The sequence below is a fragment of the Durio zibethinus genome, chromosome 20, assembly GCF_047325235.1.
Source record: "Durio zibethinus cultivar Kanyao isolate XHJ-2024 chromosome 20, ASM4732523v1, whole genome shotgun sequence".
Lineage (NCBI taxonomy): Eukaryota > Viridiplantae > Streptophyta > Magnoliopsida > Malvales > Malvaceae > Durio > Durio zibethinus.
Window position 1 is genome coordinate 3,005,969 of NC_143181.1, and position 22,054 is coordinate 3,028,022.

Consider the following 22,054-nt stretch of genomic DNA (forward strand, 5'->3'; position numbering starts at 1 on the left):
AGCAGCAAGGGCAAGCAGTGGCCGCCTTAAGTCATCGCTTACATAATCAAATATTCTTATTTCTTTTATTAGTTCAGTTTCAGCCCACCTACAGAATCTGGGTGCAAATCAAAGGTAACTACAAAATAACAACACATGGGTTTCTCGTTTTGGATTATCCAATGCAGTCAGTGAAGAGTCATTGAACTTATCTAATACTTTAAAACCCATCACTGCAAAGTTGTAAAGAAAATGAAAAACATGTGGGTTTTCAGAAACTTTTGTCAAACTGCTGCACGAAATCGAGATTTTGTGCATTGTCAAAGGAACTGATTCAGCTCGTTTTGACATTTCTTTCATTGTTGCACAAGTGAAATTCTCGGATATACAGATTAAGGTCTTGAAGCATCAGACGCCTAAGATTTTTTCGGCAGTGTTCAGTGGAGGATGGCATAAACCGTCACAATCTTTTGGTAGCGCAAGTGTTTTTGAGTTGCGTAAGAAGATTGTGACGTTATTGAAGTCATTTTTCACGCCAATTGTTCGGTTGGACATTGCCACATTGGACTGTAATTAGAAATGCTCCCTGTCTAATATTAGACACCCACCCACATCAGATGGTGAAAGTCTTGGCCTATTGGTAAGAGCCACGGATGAAATATAAGGAATTTAATCACGTTTTTATTTTTATTTTTATTTTTAAATTTATCGAGCCCATTTGACAACCCAACCCAAAAATTAATTTGGTCTGTTTCTTTTGCTCTTCCATACCACAAAAAAGCCCATCTAAAAGAACTGGTGAGATTTTCGGGCCTGAAATCCTAAACAACTACTTTAAATTCCTGGTCATCCAAATTAGAGATGCTTACGCGTTAAGTTTGAGTGGGTTTTTGTTAGTTTTGAATGTCATTTGATTTTATATATTTAATATTTAAATTCGATTAAATGTTAAAATATTATTTTTTTATTTAAATTCGATTAAATTTATATATGTATAAAATTATAATTAATTTAATTTGATTTAAAATTAATAAAATATTTTTTAATATAAATATAAAAAATATATAATATATATAATTAAATAAATAAAAAAAACATTGTTTATATACATAAGGACAGAGTGGATTTTTTTAAAATTTAAGCTGATTTTTTTTATTATAAATTCAATCTAATCTAATTTAAAATTTAATAAAATCAAATCAGATCAAAATCTGATAAATTCGAATCAGATTATCAACCATAATCGGACTACCTGTTTCCCCTGGCATTTGACTAACTGAATTCATTTTTCTCTTCGCCTAACCTCACAATATTCCTTGGCCTTAAGAAAGAAAGAAAAAAAAAAAAAAGGTAAAATACGATCTGTTTTTTATCTTTCCTATTTCGAGTAGATTAAATCGGGAAATGGCTGTAAATAGAATAACCATATATTTTTTTTTCCCTCAATAAACAAGAATAGCAAGCAAATTATGTTGTACAGTCTACTCAACCAAGCTTCTTCCCGCATGCCGCATGCTCTTCCCAAGCATTCATTCTCTCAAACAATTTGTAAGTAGTTTAATAATTACAAGCAAAAGTGATAAGACAAGTGTTAAAAATAATTAAATCATAATTCTTTAAGCCATTATCTTCATTTTTTTTTTTTTTTTGGTATGGATCTATGCGTCTTGACAAATTAAGTTGTTTATTGAATTTATTATCATAATAATAGATGGAAAAAGTGTGATGAATGCAAATTCTAATTTAATAATGAATTTTTTTTATTTATTTGCTTTGACTTTATTTGTCAATAGCATTAGAATTAAATTGCACTCTTTTTTTTTTTTTTTGTATCATTTTGGGAAATTTTGATATTGCAATTGTCACCAGTTGATGAACACAATATTGTTTAATTATATAATTAGACTTTAGACCAAGCTTCGAAAACAAATTAAACATTTCTTTTAATGGAACATGGAAATTAAATTTATTTTTACAATATGTATTAGCTTGGACAGATACTAGCTCATGCATATAATTACTTTTTATGTTGACGAAGAAAGCATAGTTTTACCAACCACGACGGTCCACATTAACACGGCTTTTCAAAGAAATAATATTAATTTTCTGACTATCCCATCTTATTATATTTGTATTTATATCTGTAAAAATACAACTAATTAATCCTTAATTAAATCAATTAGGACTAATACAAAAATAATTAACATATTTTTCTTCTTTGTCGAATGCAGTCGGCTAGCTTGCATGTATATAATGTAAGTAATTAATTAATGCTAATTAGAATTCGGTGTATTTCTTAAAGGTAATTAATAATAATTTCTAAACTTCTATTAATTCGTAATTAAACATGTGATAAATATGATTATTTACCTTTTAGGTATAAATTTTTTTTTTAATGAAGGTCGAACGTACAATAAAAAAATTATATGTGTTCAAATTTAAATATCAATTTTATTAAAGTTGTGATTGTATGAATTAAATAAATTAATATAAATTCATTTTTTGTGCAAGTGTTCACCGTTTAGTGATGGAAACGAACTGCTCGAGAAATTCACCATTTTTTTTCTTTTCTAATAATCTGGAAATGCAGCCAATAGACACACGGATGAATGAAGAGCTGTCAGGTAGCCAAATGGTGGCTGATGAAAATCGAGATAAATTATATGGTCGTTGGTAGTTTGATGAGACATGAATCAAGCAAGCTGTCCTTTTATGATTAGTCATTTTTTCGATCCCCAAAAACTAAGAAAGAAAAACTCTGTAAATGAACCAATATCAAAAGGTTGTGATGTTCAGGGAATCAGTGGAAAGTGAGGAACAGCTAATTTTAAATTGCAATGAAGAATAATATCAGATTTTGACAAGTTAAAATTCCCACCACGGCCAAGTCTTTCTTGATTTTGTTCCTTTAAATTTTCGAACATGTTAGAGCCTTGCTGTTTGAAAGGTCGTGCAATGGCCAGTATAAGTTCCAAAGAACACCAATGACTTTATCGAACTTTCCTTCAAAACAAAACCTCAAAATTGGTCTGTCTGACACGTCAGTTTCTGACGATCGGCAGAATCGTAGGGGCCAACGTACGATAATTTCGAAGTGTGTTTGTGGCTTTGTTCAGGCAATATATTGGACAACAGTACCCTCTATTAGTATTTCTCTTAACTAAGATATCACAGCTGGGATTATATTGAGTTTGTCATAGCTAGTTAGATTTGCGCTTCAGCTTTCAGGGAATCTTGGTTAGTTTACAAAAAGTTTGCCTGTTAACAGATCTGAGTAGAGATTTTCTTTCTTTTCTTTTAGGGGCAATGGGATTGGTTTGCAAAACTATGCAAAGAATTCATGACATACGCCATGTAAAATATAAACAGGCAAAAGATACATGGTCGAAAATAAATGGCTGAGAGGCCTGAGGGGATTTGATCAGTTGGGGAATACTTTGCATTTTATTATAACTTTCACATGGTTTATGGTTAGAACCTTTTCATCAGGTGCATGCTTTAGGTGCAGCCATTGGCCATGAGAGTAATTAACAGGCTGAGATATTGTACAACATTATCAAGCTTGATTGATCACAGCCTGGTTTCAGGGCTGCAATATTAGCAAGCTTGATACATATGAATTTGCCTTTGCAATAGCTTGGGGAATGGGGATAGATAGGTCAGTAACTAGTCACATATAGGCAATGCGGGAGGCCTAATTTCAGGATTGGACTTGAACCTTTTAAAACTAAGTTGTTAAGACTTTGTACCACCAGTCTTACGAAGGTATAATATTAATAGATATATCATAGCAAGTTAAAAGGCATAAACCAAAGCAACAACTCTTAGGTTCCTGCCAGTTGCTATCTGGGACAGGGAACGAGTTTGGTGGTGACCGTGCCGGATTTTTAAGTCCATTTTAAAGAATGTCAGACTCATTTCCCACGATCTTGCCGTCCTTATGCTGCACTTTTGTTTAATCTGCTAACTTTCCTCATGCTTATTATATTGAAGGGAAGACTCCCACGTTCTGACATTTCAAAATGGTTAGAATAGTCTAATCTTTACGCGTGCTTCATTCTCATGCTGTCTCAGCCTCACTGCATCACCCGCATAATGACTAATTAATCACATTTAGGCACCTCTCAATGTTTGTTCTTGGACCCCTTATGTCATTTTAATTGCACTTTAATCAGGTCCATGGTGTTTAAGGGTCATTTAACCCTTGTATTAGTTTAATCTATCAATGCATGAACGTGGCCACCCTCTGAGTTGTACTTTGCCTGGTTTTGGCCCCACAGTGGACTCCTGGATTAGTAACAGAATAATTATTTTGAATTAAGAACTCAATAAACTAATGCAGGTCAATCCTTGCTAACATTATTTTTATGATTCGGGGTATAAATATGTCTCTGGCTTTTGCTCACCTCAAGCACCTTTGAGAGCTTCAATTAGCAAGTATCAGTACAGAGAAACAAAACCGCTCCTTATTTTCTCCACAGGCTTCTCAATTTACAAGAGAGATGGAGTCGCTTGCAGCTTTTCCTGGAGAGTGCGACTCTTTTAACAGAATGTTCTCCACTGAAGAGCTTGACTTCACTCAGCAAATTCTTCATCAGTTTTCATTTCCTGTCGAGCATGAAGAGGGATTGGGCTTCATAAATCCGTCGACTTTTTGTCCTAATCCTGAAGCCAATATGAGCATTGATGGGGTCAATGAGAGTTTGTTATGTTCTTCCAATGCTCTTTACTCTAATTTTCAGTACAATTCTCAGGAAAGTAGTCAAAGTAGCATTTCTAGTGGTAATGTTTTTGTTCCCTCTTCAAATCATGAAACCTATTACCTTACTGGTTCTAATCAAATTGCTTTAACAAATGATAAAGCCATGTCCTTGGATATTTCTATGGACATTGGCGGGGTAAGTGATAAAATTACCGACTCGTTTCCTCTAGCATTCCCAAACATTTCAATGGAAGACACTGTTAATGTCATTGAAGATTTGAGAACTGACTGTTTGGGAAAATTAGATGCTAGCCATCCAGCAGCTAATGTTGTGCTTGCTAAAGAATTGCTACTCAAGAGGAAGTTTGATGCACTGGAATTGCATGCTGAAGGGGATAAAATCAATAGCAATTCATATGAGAACACAAAGAAAAGAACTCGGATTTCAAAAGATGTAAGAGAAAAAAAAAAGAATTTTCCTCTCAAGCATATATATAATCTTATTATAGTAGTTCTAGTTCTAATTCATGGTTTGAAAATGCAGGCACCAAAAGTTCATTAGAATGTGCAGTACTCAAAAAAGAACCGCAATAGTAATTTAAATGGCAATGAAGGAGAGAGTAACATTGGTTCGGATGGACAGAGTTCTAGCACCTTTAGTTCAGACAATGACAATGTTTCTCAGGACACCAATGGGGTGGCAACCTCAGATTCCAAGGCTTCTCTAGTTCTTAACTTGAATGGAAAGACAAGAGCCAGTAGAGGGTCAGCAACTGATCCCCAGAGCCTCTATGCAAGGGTAAGAAATTTCCTTCCAGCTTATCCGAGCTATTATGATTCCATTGATACAATACCATATATTTAAATGTTTTTTGCTTGATTATTGCAGAAAAGAAGAGAGAGGATTAACGAGAGATTGAGAATTTTACAGAAACTTGTCCCCAATGGAACAAAGGTAATTAAGCAAAATTATAATTCCACGTATATATGATTTAATTAAATAGCTACTTTATAATTACGAGGCAAAAAATACAAGGTTCTGAAACTCATATTTTGTTCATTGATGATGTACAATACAGGTTGATATCAGCACAATGCTTGAAGAGGCTGTTCATTATGTGAAGTTCTTGCAGCTTCAAATCAAGGTAAGGGAAAAATGGGATTGAATAAAACCCTAAAACAAATCTTGACAAGGGTTGCTTTAAATCATTACTCTAATATTGTACTGTCCTTTGTGCATGATTGCAGCTTTTGAGCTCTGATGATCTATGGATGTATGCTCCCATTGCTTACAATGGCATTGATATCGGTCTGGACAAGAAGATCTCCACACTTCTATGACCCTGGAAAAAGGGCTACCCGACACAGACTTAAGTACCTAATTAATTGACAACAAATTAAAAAAATACTATTATATATACATCTTCTGACTTTGTAGATCTTGAGAAATCTGAATGAAACATGAGTAATTAATCCTTGAATGAATTATCCCATCCCATCCCATCTTTTTCTTTTATTTTTTTATGTTATTCCAGCTGAACGTCCCCTGGCACATGCTTACGGATGCCTGTGCCGCAGGCGATTGTCAAAGTTGCAGCAATTCAATGTTATGAACTATGAAGTGAACTTAGCACCAAACTGGACAGTATAAATAGGCGTATAAATTAAGTATAAATAGCAATCATGTGGCCATGAATCCTTTAGTTTAAGCTTTTTGTTTGCATTGTAGGCGTATAAATTTATTCCAAAACTACAGTTTTGACGCCAATTCCAATGCTCAAGCGAATTCACATAATCTTCAATCAAGATTGATGTTTGAGAATGCAACCAAAAACCAAAATGCTGAACCAAGGATTAATATATTTGGAGCAAATAAAACAGAAAATGATGCTTTAAACCCAACTGATTGTAGGAAAAAATTTTCATGTTTTCTCAAATTAAATACTACATACCATTATTCACCAAAGTGTTTCACTATTTGGATTTTGATGAAATTAAACTTGATAAATATAATAGAATATTTAGTTGGACCTCTGGATAGGCCTCGGCAAGTTATCTTGAATTGGGCCGGGCCTATTAAATCCATAAGAAAATATTTTGTTGGCTTACGTGGCACATGCCACGTAGATTGCAACAGTTGGCATTTGGCAGGGAGTTTGGCCTGTAACGCACAGGGTTAAGAACGTAATTTCGTATTGTCCTTAAACCCCTGCGATCCCCGACGAACTCCACTTCCGGTCCTAAAAACTCCCTCATTCCTTGTAGCGAGAGAGGAACATCGCTCCACTCGGCATCGCCTCTCTGATCTTTCTCTCCGCGGCCATGGCGATGGCATCTTCCGAACAACCTCTGAAGAACCGAAGGCTGTACGAGCCGCCACCTGAGCGGCCGGAGACCGTTGCGGCAGCCGGCGACCTCCGTGGCTCCACCAACCACTCCACCTCCGCTGTCTCAGGAGGAAATTCTCGCGAGAAGGAGAAACGGAGACGAAATTCGAAGTGTTTACGATAATTACTAGAGAACCAAGTTGTATTGCCCTAAAAGGCAAAGATGCTCGGCATCTGCCCGAGCGTGAACAAGCTTTACCTAGCTCTCATAACTGCTTCTAGAGGTCACCTTCTTTTTTTTCCGTTAATTAGTGACATTGAATTTTAATCCACAATGAGTTGAAGCAGAAACATTAATAGAATTAAACGAGTGTTGGACAGAATCAGAAATTGAGACAAAATTCCTTATTTTAAACCAAAATGAGTTGAATTCTAGTTAATGAGTAGATTTCAAGGAGCGAACTAATATAATAATTTGATTGGATTTCAACAGAGCTTCAATTCTTTATAGTCTTTTGGATGCAATGAAATATTCATAATTATGCACTGAAACTCTTTTTGGAACATTTGTTTTTACTACTTTGCAGGTTGTTCAAGTGTACAGCGTCTTGTGGCTGATTTCGTTCCTCGATATGCCTCATACTGTCCGTCCAACTACTCTTGAAGCTGCTACTAAAGTCAGTGTCAATGTGCATAACTCTAGCTTGGCAGTGATAAATAGGGGCGAAGATGCTGATAATGTTGCATTTCAAACTGCCAAAGCTTGCATTTTTGGTCTAGCTGATATTTGTTCCACAGCTTCTGCAGAGGCACCAACATCATCGGTTATCAGAGGTATCTGCTTAGCAGTTTTCCAGATTGTGCTTTCTTTTTTCGTTTTGTCCCTCAAGGGAAAGGATTTGTTTCAGATTGTTGATGATGATAATTTCAAAATGCAGGATTCTGATGAAATGTTTTCTGAGCTAAAGCAAAACTTTTCTGATGAAGATGAATCTTCGTTGATTAAGTTATCCAAATTCCGTATCCCAAGTCTACACCGGATTTTTTTCTGTTGTCCTAAGAATTTGCTTTCTGCCTGTTTTGAGCTCATCAGGTCATCTGCAACTGAAGAAGCTGATAAAGGACTGTCTTTTCTGAGACAGGCAACAGGAAGGCTTGATAATCTTGATGCTGATAGTGGTTTAGATATAGTAACCTTAGGTCAGGGCCGGAATGCTGTACGGTTCTTTTGGAACAAGCACCAAAGGCTGTGTGCTTTTTGGTAAGACACCAAGTTCAGATATTGGCAATGTCATAGAAGATGCTTCTCCTGTTCTGAAGAGTTCTTTGTTGGATCTGGTAATACTTTATAATTACTGCATCTATCAAATAAAGTTAATGGAATTGAGTTGTTTACTTGTTTCCAATTTCTTATTTCTGACTAAATCAATGTCATTTACCCTTTGTTGTATGAATAATTTGTCTTTATATTCTAAAATTTTGCATACGTTCGTAGATTGCTCATTTCTAGTGGCATCTCATATCCTTTTATGCAGGTTTTCAGTAGAAACCCATCATTGAAAAGTTGGATGTTCTTAAAGTACAAGAATTTTGTAGGTTATCCCCATCTAAATCTTTTACTGGAGATAATGTCTAGCTTGGACGGAATCTTTGAATCATTTGGGAAACATATTAACATAGAAGCCAGTCAAGTAGACAGTAATGAGGATGATTCTGATTCCTCAAAATTTGTTAGTCAGCCACACTCGATCTCTAGAAGATCCAATCAACATGAAACCTTGAGTGACCAATCAGGAAGAGCTAAATCCAGCAATGAGAGTGGTGTTGAAAATTTATCAGGTCAATATCTGAATTCTCACATTTTTCCCCTTGAAACTAATCTCCACTTGAATGCTGGTTCTAGTCTTGATAGTGGAGGTTCAAGGTCCATGGACTTTGAAAGGCATGACCATGGGGATTTATTGAGTAGCAGTTCTTCTGTTCGTAGGGACCTATCAAGACATCAGATGCTTTCACCTGCTACTAGGGCACCACTGGACTTCAAGAGTAACTCTTTTGAAGGTAGAAAACACTTTAAGAATGTTGACAAGAATCAAGTTTCAGATTCAAGTGGCGCTTCTGCCTTGAGATCATCTAGTCGAGGTGTAAGCATCGCGTTGGCGTCACCTGGTAATTATTTTGCAGCATCATATGGTTCAACATCTTCTCAAACTGCTTGGTATTTTGATGGTGATCCTGCTGCCATGCTCAATCTATGCGTATTTCAAAATGGGGCTAAAGAAAGAAACCTCAATACTAATTCAAGGATGGTAAGAATTATAGTTATAAGGTTGCAGATTCAGTTGCAGTTGCAAATGCCAATGAAGCTTCATTGGTTACCCAAGCTCAGGAAGAATTAATCATGGGCTTGGACGTGGTAGCAACCTTCCTCTCGGTTTTTTTTTTTTTTTCAAGTTAAAACATTTCTTTTTATATAGACAGAAAAAAATACAATTAAAAAAATTCAACTATCTATATATTGTGTACATAAAATTACAAATTTAATTGTACATTATAAATTCTTTTTTTATTTTTATAGAAATTTTCATTTCTAAAACTAAATCTTTTAATAAATTATTTTCGTTATTTATTTTTTTCAAAAAATTTATTAGTTATATTTTAATTGTCTTTAAATATTCAACAAATTTCTTTTAATTGTAAAATGAAATTTATACTTATTTTATTTAATTACATTATTATTATTATTATTATTATTATTTTATTTAACATTAATTTTTTTATTAGATTTTTATTAATTCATCTTATTTTTATATCGGCTCCTCCAAAGTAAAAATCCTGTCTTCACCCTTGAAAAGGACCTATTCCATACAAAACTTTACTTAAATCCATTTCAAGAATTCTTTTCACAGGAAGCTGCAAATATTTGTATTTCCATAGGAAGCTGCAAATATTTGTTAAGTACATTTCTTTTGAGTTTCACTTTCACTATATGCAGTTAGTTGAAACTATTAATCTCTTATAGCCAAGTTGCAATAAATGATGGACTGATCATAGGCTGTCGGTCGAACTTTGGCCGCTCGAGAATTGTGGTGCGGAAAATTCAGATCATAAGCAGTCTTAACCCCATGGGAAAGTTATTAACATCCACATATGGAAGAAAAGATTGGAAGGAAAGCAAAAGGAGAAAAACAGTACTCAATTTCAATCCCATGAAAACTGAAAAGAATTTAACTTCTCATTGATGCCTCAAAATATTCACAGAATACTATCAACACTATCAACGTTACACAAGTTAAACTAGAATAACTCTGTGTATGAAGCCAAAATGGTTCCTAGATTATCTGTTCTAGAGTTTTGGAATTCAATGAATTGATGTATGAATGATATAACAAACGGCAGCACTACAATCAACTCTTCCTGCCCAGCAGAAGTTTATGAATCTTCATCACCTACATTGACAGCAAAGTGCCCAATGTTTCTACCCTGAATACAAGAAGAAGAACAAACATTAACCAGGCAATTTACTAATGGTGCATTTGGTTGTAAAACACACTTGATCAACTCCCCATGGAAGACACTTGCCTCAGATAGCATCCGCTGCTTGTTCAAGTGCTGGGTTCTTACTTTGTTGATGACTGAATTTGGTGATTTGTAAATTCTCTGTACCACAGAATCCAAAAAAAAATCAACTATTAATTTCATTCCTTTGGTTTAGTCAAGACACATATATGTATCAAAATGATTGCAAACCTGGAAGGAAAAAAAATGATAATTAACGGAGCATTGTACTTTAAAAATGCGATAGCTCACAAAGTAAGTAGTTCATGCCTTACAGACCGGACAAAGAGCTAAAGTATTACGATGGCCTAACGAATCATAGGCTTAAATCTTACCATTACAATCAAAATATAAAAGAAAGAACTGACAGATAAACACTTAAGTTAGCATGGTTACAGAAATATTTTGATTGAGATAAACGTATTAGTAAAGTAGGAACCAACCTTTTCACTGTTGGATATATGTTCACTGCCTAGAAGATTCCTTCTTTTTGGTGTGAAACCAAAAACATCTTTAAGGAACTCATTTTCCTGTACAAGTGAAACAAAAAATGTTATCTTAATTAACCAGCAAATAAAAGACAAGCAACTTGCACCAACAGTTGTCAACTTCACTGAAAGAAGACCAACCTGCATGTGTTTAATGAAACCTCCACCAAGAAAGTGCCTCAAAAAGTTCAACTGTTGGATTGAAATTTTATACATTATTATAAAAATTCATGGCATGTAACTAATATAGGAAGGTGTAGAATTAGAAGAGGAAGAAAAACCTGAATCAACTGTGACCATGTTGACGTCTGTAGTGAATCCCAGCCAATCTTCATTGATGTCTCAGGACAGTAACCATCCTAACATCATCAAGATAATAACAGTTGAGAAGTCCTGATAATCCTAAATTAATGAAAATAAAAGACAATAATATGAGTACCTCAAGGAACTCTAAAACATCCTTAAACAAGTTCCTCTGGTCGTTAAGGACCTTCTTGGCAGAACCTTTACCACCAGCTTCCATGGAGAGGTCTCTGACTTGATTCAGAATTTTTCCCTTCAGTCCTTGTATATGTGAGTACCCTTCTTTAGATTTATTTCCTTCTGAAACTGAACCATCACTGGAACCTTTAAATTCAGCTGCAAACTTCTCTAAGCTTCCCACCTCAAAAATTACTGCCAGTGCTTCACCAGCAGCAATGCGCACAGATCGGTCATCCTTATCTAGCAAACTAGACAAATATGTAATGGACCTGCATAATTTGCCAAGACTGATCAGTCTCTTAGCCCATTCAAGTTGCCCAGCTTTGTGTTTTTTAGTATGTTAGTTCAGTAGTATCTATATTGCGGGACAATCAAATCTCACAAGGTTCCATGACCTACTTTTCTCAGATTTAAATCCCAAAATTTTGTTTAGCTGAGATAGATATGGATGGAGGGATTTAAAGACAATAAATTATAAGAAAAAAAAAAAGAACAAAGTATTATCCATAGAGTTCACTCACCCTTGCCAAAGTTTGGGACTGAGTCCCCTTCCATCCATGGTTGTCAAAAGAAATGACCAGGCAGACACAACTGCTGTTATTACAGCTGCAGAAGGTTTGACAGTAATAACCTACAAGTCAAACAGAAGTAATTAGTCCTCAAATAAAGCAAAGAACTATGCATTAATAAATCATCATGTTTTTCCATTAACAAGATCTAATAAGCAATAACTGATACATGAACCTCAATACATTATCTGATGCTTTTCAATTAGTGAATGTCAAGCATGCTTGCTTACATTAGAACCTAGTTTAGGATGAACCAATTGCCACATAATTTGCATTGATTTTTCTGTTTCCTCTGGATCATTCCCCCCAACAAAAGTGATGATAGCCAAACACTCCAGTAGCTACAATAAGAAACCAGATCATGTGAAACAACTGGTTGAGCATTGTAATACCAACAAAACATTAGAGGTAGAATAAATTCGTATTTAATTTCTGACATACTGAAGCTATCTTAGAAGATTCAGAACCAGACTTAAAAGCCTGTGAAAGAGGAGTGATTGATTCTTCCAATATTTCCCGTGCATTATCTCCTAGACCGACAGTTAAAGCCAGCAAACCTACCAAAAGAAATTATCAGCTTGAATACTGAAGCCTTGTGATTCTTCTGTGTCTGTACGCATGAAAATTTGCAAAAGCATTCAAGACTAACCAATGGCATGTGATGCTAAAGATATCTCTTTCTTGGACCCTTTTTTGATAGAATTCAGACACTGATGCAGTAATGTAGCAAATCTGGACAACAGCCAAAGATAATAATATGACCATCAGAAGCACAAGGATTCAAGAAATCAAACCATATATTTCAATCATAAGAAACATTTTCACCCACACATGCAAATGCCTTAGGCAATACAAAACAACAATCTAATACCATGTAATTTGAAGTATATTAATTTCTCAATCTCATTAAAAGAATGTTATTCCTAATTCTTCACATGCCAATTTTTTACCAACGCAACTAATGGATCCTAGTGAGCCCATCAAAGCTCCATGAAATCTCATAGAACCATGATCTTAATCCCTTCTGCAATTCTTGCAATAACATAAATCACAATCAAGCTAAAAAAAAGACTTAGAAAAAGAGCAACTTACTTCTTCTCCACGAACTGATGCTGCAAGTTGCCATTGAAAGCCTCAATAATCACTGTCAAGGCCTTCTCTCGCGTAGAACCCCTTCACCAACAAAAGAGAAAAAAACCAATTGAGCGACATTTAACTCTGAAGCCTAATTATTCTCGAAATTTTGCAAATCTCAAAAACCTAGCAAAGTAACTAAGTTCACCTAACCTATATGTTGTTCCATTCACCAAAATAAACAATCAAACCATTCAAATGAATCATATTTTCATTCAAAAAATAAATAAATAAATAAGCAAATAACTGAATCTAACCGCTTTTCATATAAAGCATCGACCGCTTCATCAAGTAAACTATCCTTATTAACCTCTAATTCTTCGGTACCAGAAACCGACATTGTTGACGATGAAGTCACACTACTATTATCATCGTCGCTATCTAACATCGCCGCATTCTTACGCTGAGTTCTACCTGCCAAATTCAAATAACTCCTCTTATTCAACTAAAAAAAACGAAATCTTTAACAAAATAAATATAAAGTCAACGCTAAGCTCACCCCCAAAAGAAAAAAAAAGTTAATCAAATTAATTAGCCAAAAAAACCCAAAAAAAAAAAAAAAACAAAATAGGAACAAAATTTCTTACGTTTTCCCATGTCGGTGATGACTTCTCGTCCGTAAGCTTTTATATGTCAGAAACAGGTACAAGGTTGACTAACAATTTTAGGATGAGATGACTTTGAAATTAAGAAACGATCAACAAGACAGAACTGAACCGAAGAAGAAACCAAACAGAACAACAAAGACGACAACAAAAGTGAATTGAAGTACGATGCAGCCATTAAAATTGTTTATATATATATATATATATAGGTGAAATTTGTAGGTTATATAACTAAGGAAAATAATCGTTTGTAAAAATTAGAGAAACCTTTCTAGGTTTGGCTTGGGAATTGGGGGAGCTCTATGACTCTACAGAATAATTCAAATTTGGGTGGTATCAGGAATGGAATATTCGGTCAACGTATAGCGAGGTGTAGTCAGAACTGTGATACCTATGACGTGGCGATTTGGATGCCGTTACTTGGAAAGGTCGGATCTGATGGGAATTGGGATTGTCGGCGTCACGCGCCAAGTGAGACGCGAGGCGGGTGTAGGAAGAGAGCACGAGGAATTACGATGAGACACGTGATTATCATGGGAAAGTTTTGTGGGGTTTGAGAATTGAGTTGTTCTTGTATGTTTGTTTGTCTTAGAAACTCGTAAAAATTAAGAAATAACAATCGCACTGAATGGAAAAGAAATTGCTGTGGGTAAAAAAAGGTAATTTTTTGGCCGTGAACCAAGAAAATAAATACCCTTACTTCGCATACGAGATTAAAAAAAATACTTATATGCTACTTGTAGTAATGTTTAATCTTTCACGCACGTTTTTTTTCTCAAAATTTAATTGTTATATTTCTTATATTTATTTATGTTTTTTTTTGTCTGAAATTTTTTATGTTCGATAATTATTTTTAGATTTTTATTAATTTAAAATAAATAATTTTTTTTTAAATTTGTTTTCTTTATTGATAAGATTTAAAACTAAAACTTAATGAAAACTTGTTTATTTATGTATTATAAAATACAGATATTGCAGCAAACCTAATTGGGCCTTTCATACTGTTACGCTAACAGTGACTCAAGAAATTCAATTGGGCTTTTAAACTGAATTGGCTGAAGTGGCCTGGATCATCTTCTCACAATGCTAGTTATTTTTATGGTGCCCAAATGCCCAAAGAGATGAGTATTCAAAATCAAAGGCTCGTTTGTTGTAGCTGGACGGGAATTATGAGAGCCCAACGTAGATTAAGTTTTTGTTAGCCATCGCTGCCTTCTTTCATGGGGGATTGGAGGCCGGTTGTGGGATCATATTGGAAGCAAACGCACGCATGTGAGCATAGTATCCAGAGGTGTTATAAGAGTGAGAATAGGTGAATAAATAATATATTAGTATTGATAAATTATTTGAATTTAATTTGAATTAAATTTGAATATGATTAAGTTATTATCAAGTTGATATTGAGTTTGAGTAATTAAATTTATCAATCGAGTTGAGTTTTGATATTTTTATATTTAGCTCAAGTAATCATGAACTTAATTAAATTTTTATTATTTTAATTAATAAAATATATCAAATTCGAATAAAAAAATTAAATTTTTATTAAATATAAAATTTAAATTTATTTTTTTATATTAATCAAATTTAATCAAGCGAATTCGAATAATTTGATTTTTACTTTGAGTTTAATTTGAGCTAAAAAAAAAAAAATTATTGAATTTTAATCGAATTTTAAATCTCAAATTTGAAATCAAATTTAAAGTTAATGTTGTATTAATTTGAATTTGATCGATTACATCTCTAAAAAGCTTGAAAGAGAATAAGGGCAGTCGAAACATTTGGAATCCTAACCTCCTTTGCCTTTCCTGACTCCTTGTGAAATACTGGGTCAGATTAGCCGGCACTTTTGTTGTAAGAGATGGGAGGGGAGTTAGTGTATTTGTATTGTGGGGTATGACACTTGTTTGTCAGAAGTTTATAAGTCACCAAACACAATCATGTAGGGCTCCCCTCCCTCCTTTCTTTTTACTTCCAGGCACCATTATTTTTGCTGTAAATTTCTTCCCTGACAGCACCCAATTTATGGTCTTCAAAATAAATCCTATCACCAACCTCCCAATGTAGGTAAATATACTCTATCGGTACTCAAAAAATTAGGAGAGCTTTCAGCAAATGATTTAAGCATAAACAATGCCTTAAAACTGCTATAATTTTATTGGATAAGGAGAGTTGAACACGTATTCATTGAGGAGAGCAACCATTTCCATTCTTTTTGACATGGGTTAAGCAGGAGACATTCATTTTATCACTGCAAACATTTTCTCCTATTGGATTTTGGTCAATGTTCTTACTATGGGCTGATATTTCATTTTTTTCTTTAGCAATAGTTCTCTGGCCCATTCTTTTTCCCCTGAGCTCGCCATTCCGAGCAGCCTTCTATTTGGGTTACAGAATTAGTAGAACCTAGGCCCATATGACAACCATTGTTTGCCCTGTCCAAGTTTGGGATAAATTACATTGATTCAAGGAAAACGACAAAAGCTATCAAATGCAGTCTGTGACTCGTTTTGTTTTCATGTATAACCTTCTGTTTCCCACGGAAACGGTAATAAAATAGAAAATAAACCGACCCAGAAAAGGATAGGCACAAAAAGCTAATACCCTAATACATATAAAAAATTGAACATCAAAAACCAAAGTATTTTTTTTTTTTTAATGGGAGAAAGTGATAAAGGACCAGGAGAATAAAATAGGACCATGTTTTTTTGTTGCTGGAGCAGAGCAAAAGGCAAGGAGATGAGAATCAGTTAGAAAATTTCAATGACCCACTTTGACAGGCACAAAAAGAAGATGAGAGAAATGTTGTTGATAGCATCAACTAATTGATAGAACAGTAACAGAACAGGAAGTAGACTACAAGACATATATATACATATGTATATAATGGAAAGTGGAAACCCCACTAAAATCCTATGAATCTCAGAACAACTAAAAATAATAGATGTGGAGTTGTGTCAATGGACGCGTGCAACCGCAATCTAATCACCCGATCCCCTCCCTTTGGCATTGGTTGCCTCAGAGTACTAATTAACTTGTCTTCTTATCCTTTTCAGTTCATTTTGGAATCACTCAAATCAGCTCCTTTGGCATATAGAAACAGGCTAATATCTAAACAAAATCCAACTTAGCCACAAAATAGGAAGAAACGTATGCACCTTCCCACCCCCACCTCACATGAAATTTGATCAAAAATTTCAAAACAAACATGAACTATATATAATCATTTGATACAAGACTAAGACCATTAATAAATCATCTTCATCGTCCTGATACCGATTTACTATTAGACAATTGATTACTAATTTTGGTTCGAAACGTTAGGTATATCCCTTATAAGATGAAAACATTATTAATTTTTTTTAACTCGATCAAAGATATTTTCAGATCTTATATCTCAATTCGTAAACAATCTTAATAAGAATAACAGTATCTTGTTGATTTCAAAGAACCCTCCCTTAATCATAAAAACACTCCTGACCGTTAGCAACCTAGAAGCAAAAGCCATGACAAAGGCCATATGATTGGAAGAGAAATTGTCATGAACCAAAAAATTCCAAGCATATGGGAAACTCTCTAGTTTCCCAAGGATGATTTTAAAGAGAGGAGAAAGGGAATCATGACAAAAATCATCAGAATAAAGTTTCTAAATTCTAATTCTGGTCTGAGAAAATATGGAGTGGTGAAGTATAATTATTTGGTGGAAAGCGACGAGGACTTTGAAGAAGTAGGTCATTGAAATCAACCCACCTTATCCAACCAAGTACACATATCAAATCAAATTACAAGTCAGAGCATCAAATGGGAGCCACAGGCGTGCACATATCAACTCGCATGCCAGAAAAGTGAAAGCTTAGACTTTCTTAATCTCTTATCTTTTATCTAATTATCAGTAGCAGTAAATATATATCATCCATTTTTTGTAACAGTGAAGGACTAAAGAGAGATGGAAATCAAGAGTTGGCGTCACAGGAAGAAAAGGGGGTATTAAAAAGAAAGTGAATGATTATGTCGAAAATTTGTTCTTAACAATAATCTACTAAGCAATGATAAAAGAAAATGAAATCAAAAGTATCCAACTCTCTCTTTCTTCCAGAGATGGGAATCCAATAGTAATTATATATAGGGCTGCCTTTTATGTTTTCTTTTTTTTTTTTAACAATGGTTGAACATGAATTTTACAATAAGATTTAAGAGCTAACTCGATCTTTCTTTTCACAATACCTGAATTTATTAATTGTTGTTGATATACCCATGCATAAACAGAGAGTGAACGTCAAAGTCATTGAAAGTTCTAATGCTTTTCACAAATTTTATGGTATAAGAACAAAATTGAAAGAACAATGAAGGTTATTCTTGATAAGAATGAGATGAAAGTTTCAAAGGGAAACACTCAGTTTTGATTCTCCATTAGTTCTTTTTTTCCAATGATTCTCCCATAGTTGGATTACACTATTTTCCCTTTTGATAGTGGCATAGTCACATAATAGATAATTTTTTGCAAAAGAGATTATAGTCTAAATACTGAAATTTAAATTTTATATTTATTGAAAATCATTTTTAAATATGATAATACGAACCTATTAAATTAAATTATGAATTCAAAATTCATTTGATACATACCTTTTAACTCTCTTTTTTTTTTTTTATTAAACATAAAGCTTATTCAAGTATTTTTTTTAGTACATAAAAAATTATAAATATTAAATCTGTTGATATTCCTTAAAAATATTCAATGAATTAACTAAATTAAACTTGCAGCTCTGTTTAAGTATTAGATGATGAGGTGACATTGGTTTTGTCTGCCAATACCAATAGTGATTAGACATAATATATGAATGAAATTCAAAGTCCATATCTTATCCCTATTTATTAGCACAGAAACTTTGGGTTTTGTTGACTTTTTAAGGTTTCATGAAAATGCTTTCCTAAATGCATATTATTTGCCCATCTGTCATTCAACTAAAAGGGAAAGAAAGCAGAAGCTTTTCATGCTCTACCATCTTATCCCATTCTTTACCTAGACAAGGTCGAATATGGTTAGATGCTACACTGCAAAGTAAAGCAAAGCAAAGAAAAGAAAAGAAGAATCAGAAGTGTAGATAAGATAAGCCCTGTGAATTGTGACTCATCAAACCACTTAAAGACCCCAAGGAAACATTGCCTCCACAAGATTTTGTACCAAAGTAACGAAGCCATGCCCAAATAACGTACACATCCTCCCTCTCTCTATCTTTCTCTTAATGTCATTTTTCCATAATATGCCAGTGTCGGGCATAGGGGGCCCAAACTCCATAACTTATCTGCAAACTTTCTAATTTCATGTCCTCACATGCCTTTTATTTTCTTTGATGAGCCTATTAGCTTAGCTTCGCTTGCCTAAGGTGACAAACAAAGCTGGGTTCACGCTGTCTTGATGCTTAACTTGTCTGCTCGTCGTGGATGTCATTTCCATAGTCCCAATCCTTAGGTTCTGTCATTAAATTTCCATCAAACTAAGGGAAAACTAAGAAAAAAAAAAGATAACGTGAAAAGAAAGCAATGCTTAGTCCTGTCAATTACAATCTTCAGCTTCAGGACAAATCCAAATGTCGTAAGTATTTGTATATATCAACAACCCTATTACATTGGCATGCTTATATCATTCATATCATAAACCATAAGAAACCATGTAAAAGAAAAAGTTGGCAAGAATACAGCACTGTATTGGATTAAATTGTGTTAAATTCTGGTCCTTGTTTTTAAGACCATACAATAACGAACTAGTTAGTATGCCATCAAAACTAAACAAGGTGTGACAAGTGAGATTTGGGAATGTATAATTGTTCATTGAATTATCGATCTATATGATGGTTGTGTGAGCCAAGTGGAGGGAAAACTTGCTAAATATATTGATGATATTCTATAGCAATCGAGTGCTTCGGTGCTTGTAATGATGGCCTGATCTTTCCTTTTTTCCATTTTTATGGAAGCACCACCGGTGGGGAAGACCTCAAGTATATGGGAATTTGCTAGAGGTTTGTAATTAAAGATGAAAGTTAGTAATTTATTTGAGATTGGTACTGTTGCAGTTAACTTGGAAAAGTAGTAGATTTTGTGGAAAGAGGGAAGAAAAAGCAGCTTCTTATTACGCTTGGGAACGCCTATCTTTGTCAAATTGGAGCAAATTTTCTAAAGAGATGCAGAGTCAATTCTGTGGCCAATAAGTTGGATGCGGCAACGAGAAAAAGATGGACCATCCAGTATATCTTTTAGGTGAAGGCTACCCCCATTGAATCAGATTCCAATGTGACCCCACAAGGTCCGGCTCATTTACCATGTGTAACATTCATACCCCACATAATCTCAGCAATTTCCATGAAACAATCTGATCACTGGTAAGAATAATTTTTTTTATTCTAAGTTTCTAAAATTCCTTTCCCTTGCATGAACCCCTGCTTGCTTGTTGTGCATGCTGTCTAATTTCTCTTGTGGCTTCAATTGTCATTTGTTATCATCATCAATAACGTCATCATGCAACTTCAGGATGCAGCCATTAGCTTCATAGCAATAACAAAACAAAGCTTGATTAAAGGCGAAAGAAACATAGGACACTTAATTCTCCTGCTTCATTTGCCATCTTGTATCATTCACCGATAACGCCAGTATGCAACTGCATGTTATAGGGATTACATAATTCTGATACTACTTATTAGGTAAAAAGCTCTAATTCGATCAAGTTAATGAAAGCAAAATCAAATAATCAATCATTCACATAAGAGATAATAATTTAGTGTGATTCGATCCAACTAATCTACATCTATGGGAAGAATTACAAACAAATATCAAATCAAATTAAACACTTATAACTAATACCTATAGACCTTTTCAATCTCTTCTAATTCTATGAAGTATTCTCAACTCAAACAAATACATCCCATGTGTATCTTTTTAACACAAACAAACACATACCTATGTACCCATTCATCATACCTATGTGGATCTTTTCAGTCTCTTCTAATCCACTCCATGACTTATACAAACATACACACTTATAAGACGTAAATCTTCAGTAGTCTTATGTGGTATCTATCCCATAAAATCCTACAACTCTCTTATATCTTTTTCTTATACCTAACCCTATAGAAACTTCACATATTTATAAGCATACAAACTTGTCTATTAAGAATTTTTTTCTCTTAAAATTCTTCTTCTGCAAGTCTTCTTGTTTATCAAGTAATAACTAATCAATCCTAAATAAATCTGTTATGAGATTTGAGTTATTATTCATAGCAATCTCTATCTCAACTCAAATTTCATCAAACATCTATCTTTATGCTAATATGCTTGGCTCCACCTGCAATAGAAGTTTTATAATCTTTTTCTATTATGTGTTTACGCTTCATGTAAATCGATCTATCAAAGCATGAACTCAAACTCCTCTCTTGAACTGAGCTTTTTTGGGCTTGCCTCTTCTTTTCATGGCTTAAACCAATAGCTTTTTCACGTCTTGAACCTTCAACTCTGATACTACTTATTAGGGATCTCCACAGTTCTAATACCACTTGTTTGGCAAAAAATTTTAATCCAATCAAGTCAATGAAAGTAAAATCAAATAATCAATCAATCACATAAGAGATAACAATTTAACGTGGTTTAGTCCAATTGACCTATGTCTACGGATGAAAAATAAGATCCATTAGTTGTAGAAAATTATAAACAAATATCAAATCAAATCAAACACTCATAACTAACACCCATAGACTCTCTCAATCTTCTTTAGTTTTATGGAGTATTCTCAACACAAACAAATACATCTCATGTGCACCCTTTTAATATAAACAAACATATACCACATGTACCCATTCATCATACTTATGTGTAAACTCTCAATCTTTTCTAATCCACTCTCATGTACCATACAAGTTTACATACCCATAAAACACAAATTTCTAGTAATTTTATGGGATATCTATTCCATAAAACTCTACAATTCTTTTACATATTTTTTTTCATACTTAACCCTGTAAAGATTTCATATATTTATAAGCATACAAACTTGACTATTAAAAATTATTTTCCTCTTAAAATTTTTCTTTTACAAGTCAAACTTATTTTTTAAAAATCTATTTTCTTTTAAAATTTTTTTTTGCAAGTTTTTTTATCCATCAAGTAATATCTAAACAATCTCCAATAAATCTGTTATGAAATTTGAGTCATTATTCCTAACAAT

At 33.9% G+C, this 22,054-nt stretch overlaps 2 protein-coding genes and 1 pseudogene across 4 annotated transcripts; 2 read left to right on the forward strand and 1 right to left on the reverse strand.

Moving 5' to 3' along the window:
• The first annotated feature begins 4,642 nt into the window (after nucleotides 1-4,642).
• On the forward strand, nucleotides 4,643-6,375 carry LOC111315098 (uncharacterized). The gene is made up of 5 exons (XM_089749561.1): nucleotides 4,643-5,163; nucleotides 5,257-5,480; nucleotides 5,571-5,636; nucleotides 5,761-5,826; nucleotides 5,930-6,375. Exons 1-5 carry the CDS (start codon nucleotides 4,656-4,658, stop codon nucleotides 6,020-6,022), a joined length of 957 nt encoding a protein of 318 aa, XP_089605687.1. The 5' UTR covers nucleotides 4,643-4,655; the 3' UTR covers nucleotides 6,023-6,375.
• Nucleotides 6,376-6,725: 350 nt separating this feature from the next.
• Nucleotides 6,726-9,518, forward strand: LOC111314889 (uncharacterized; annotated as a pseudogene). The gene is made up of 3 exons (XR_016330703.1): nucleotides 6,726-7,292; nucleotides 7,596-8,346; nucleotides 8,544-9,518. The product of XR_016330703.1 is annotated as an uncharacterized LOC111314889 (transcript).
• A 700-nt stretch (nucleotides 9,519-10,218) lies between these two features.
• LOC111315462 (uncharacterized) lies at nucleotides 10,219-14,145 on the reverse strand. Of its 2 annotated transcripts, XM_022917180.2 has the most exons (13): nucleotides 13,828-14,142; nucleotides 13,498-13,654; nucleotides 13,199-13,279; nucleotides 12,756-12,838; nucleotides 12,548-12,663; nucleotides 12,337-12,447; nucleotides 12,059-12,168; nucleotides 11,494-11,806; nucleotides 11,336-11,413; nucleotides 11,196-11,246; nucleotides 11,010-11,096; nucleotides 10,591-10,668; nucleotides 10,219-10,491 (listed from the first exon to the last, which is right to left on the reverse strand). In XM_022917180.2, exons 1-13 carry the CDS (start codon nucleotides 13,835-13,837, stop codon nucleotides 10,441-10,443), a joined length of 1,326 nt encoding a protein of 441 aa, XP_022772915.2. In that variant the 5' UTR covers nucleotides 13,838-14,142; the 3' UTR covers nucleotides 10,219-10,440. The 2 variants fall into 2 exon arrangements, with proteins under 2 accessions (XP_022772915.2, XP_022772916.2); XM_022917181.2 differs by lacking the exon at nucleotides 11,196-11,246 and having other exon boundaries at nucleotides 13,828-14,145.
• Nucleotides 14,146-22,054: the final 7,909 nt, after the last annotated feature.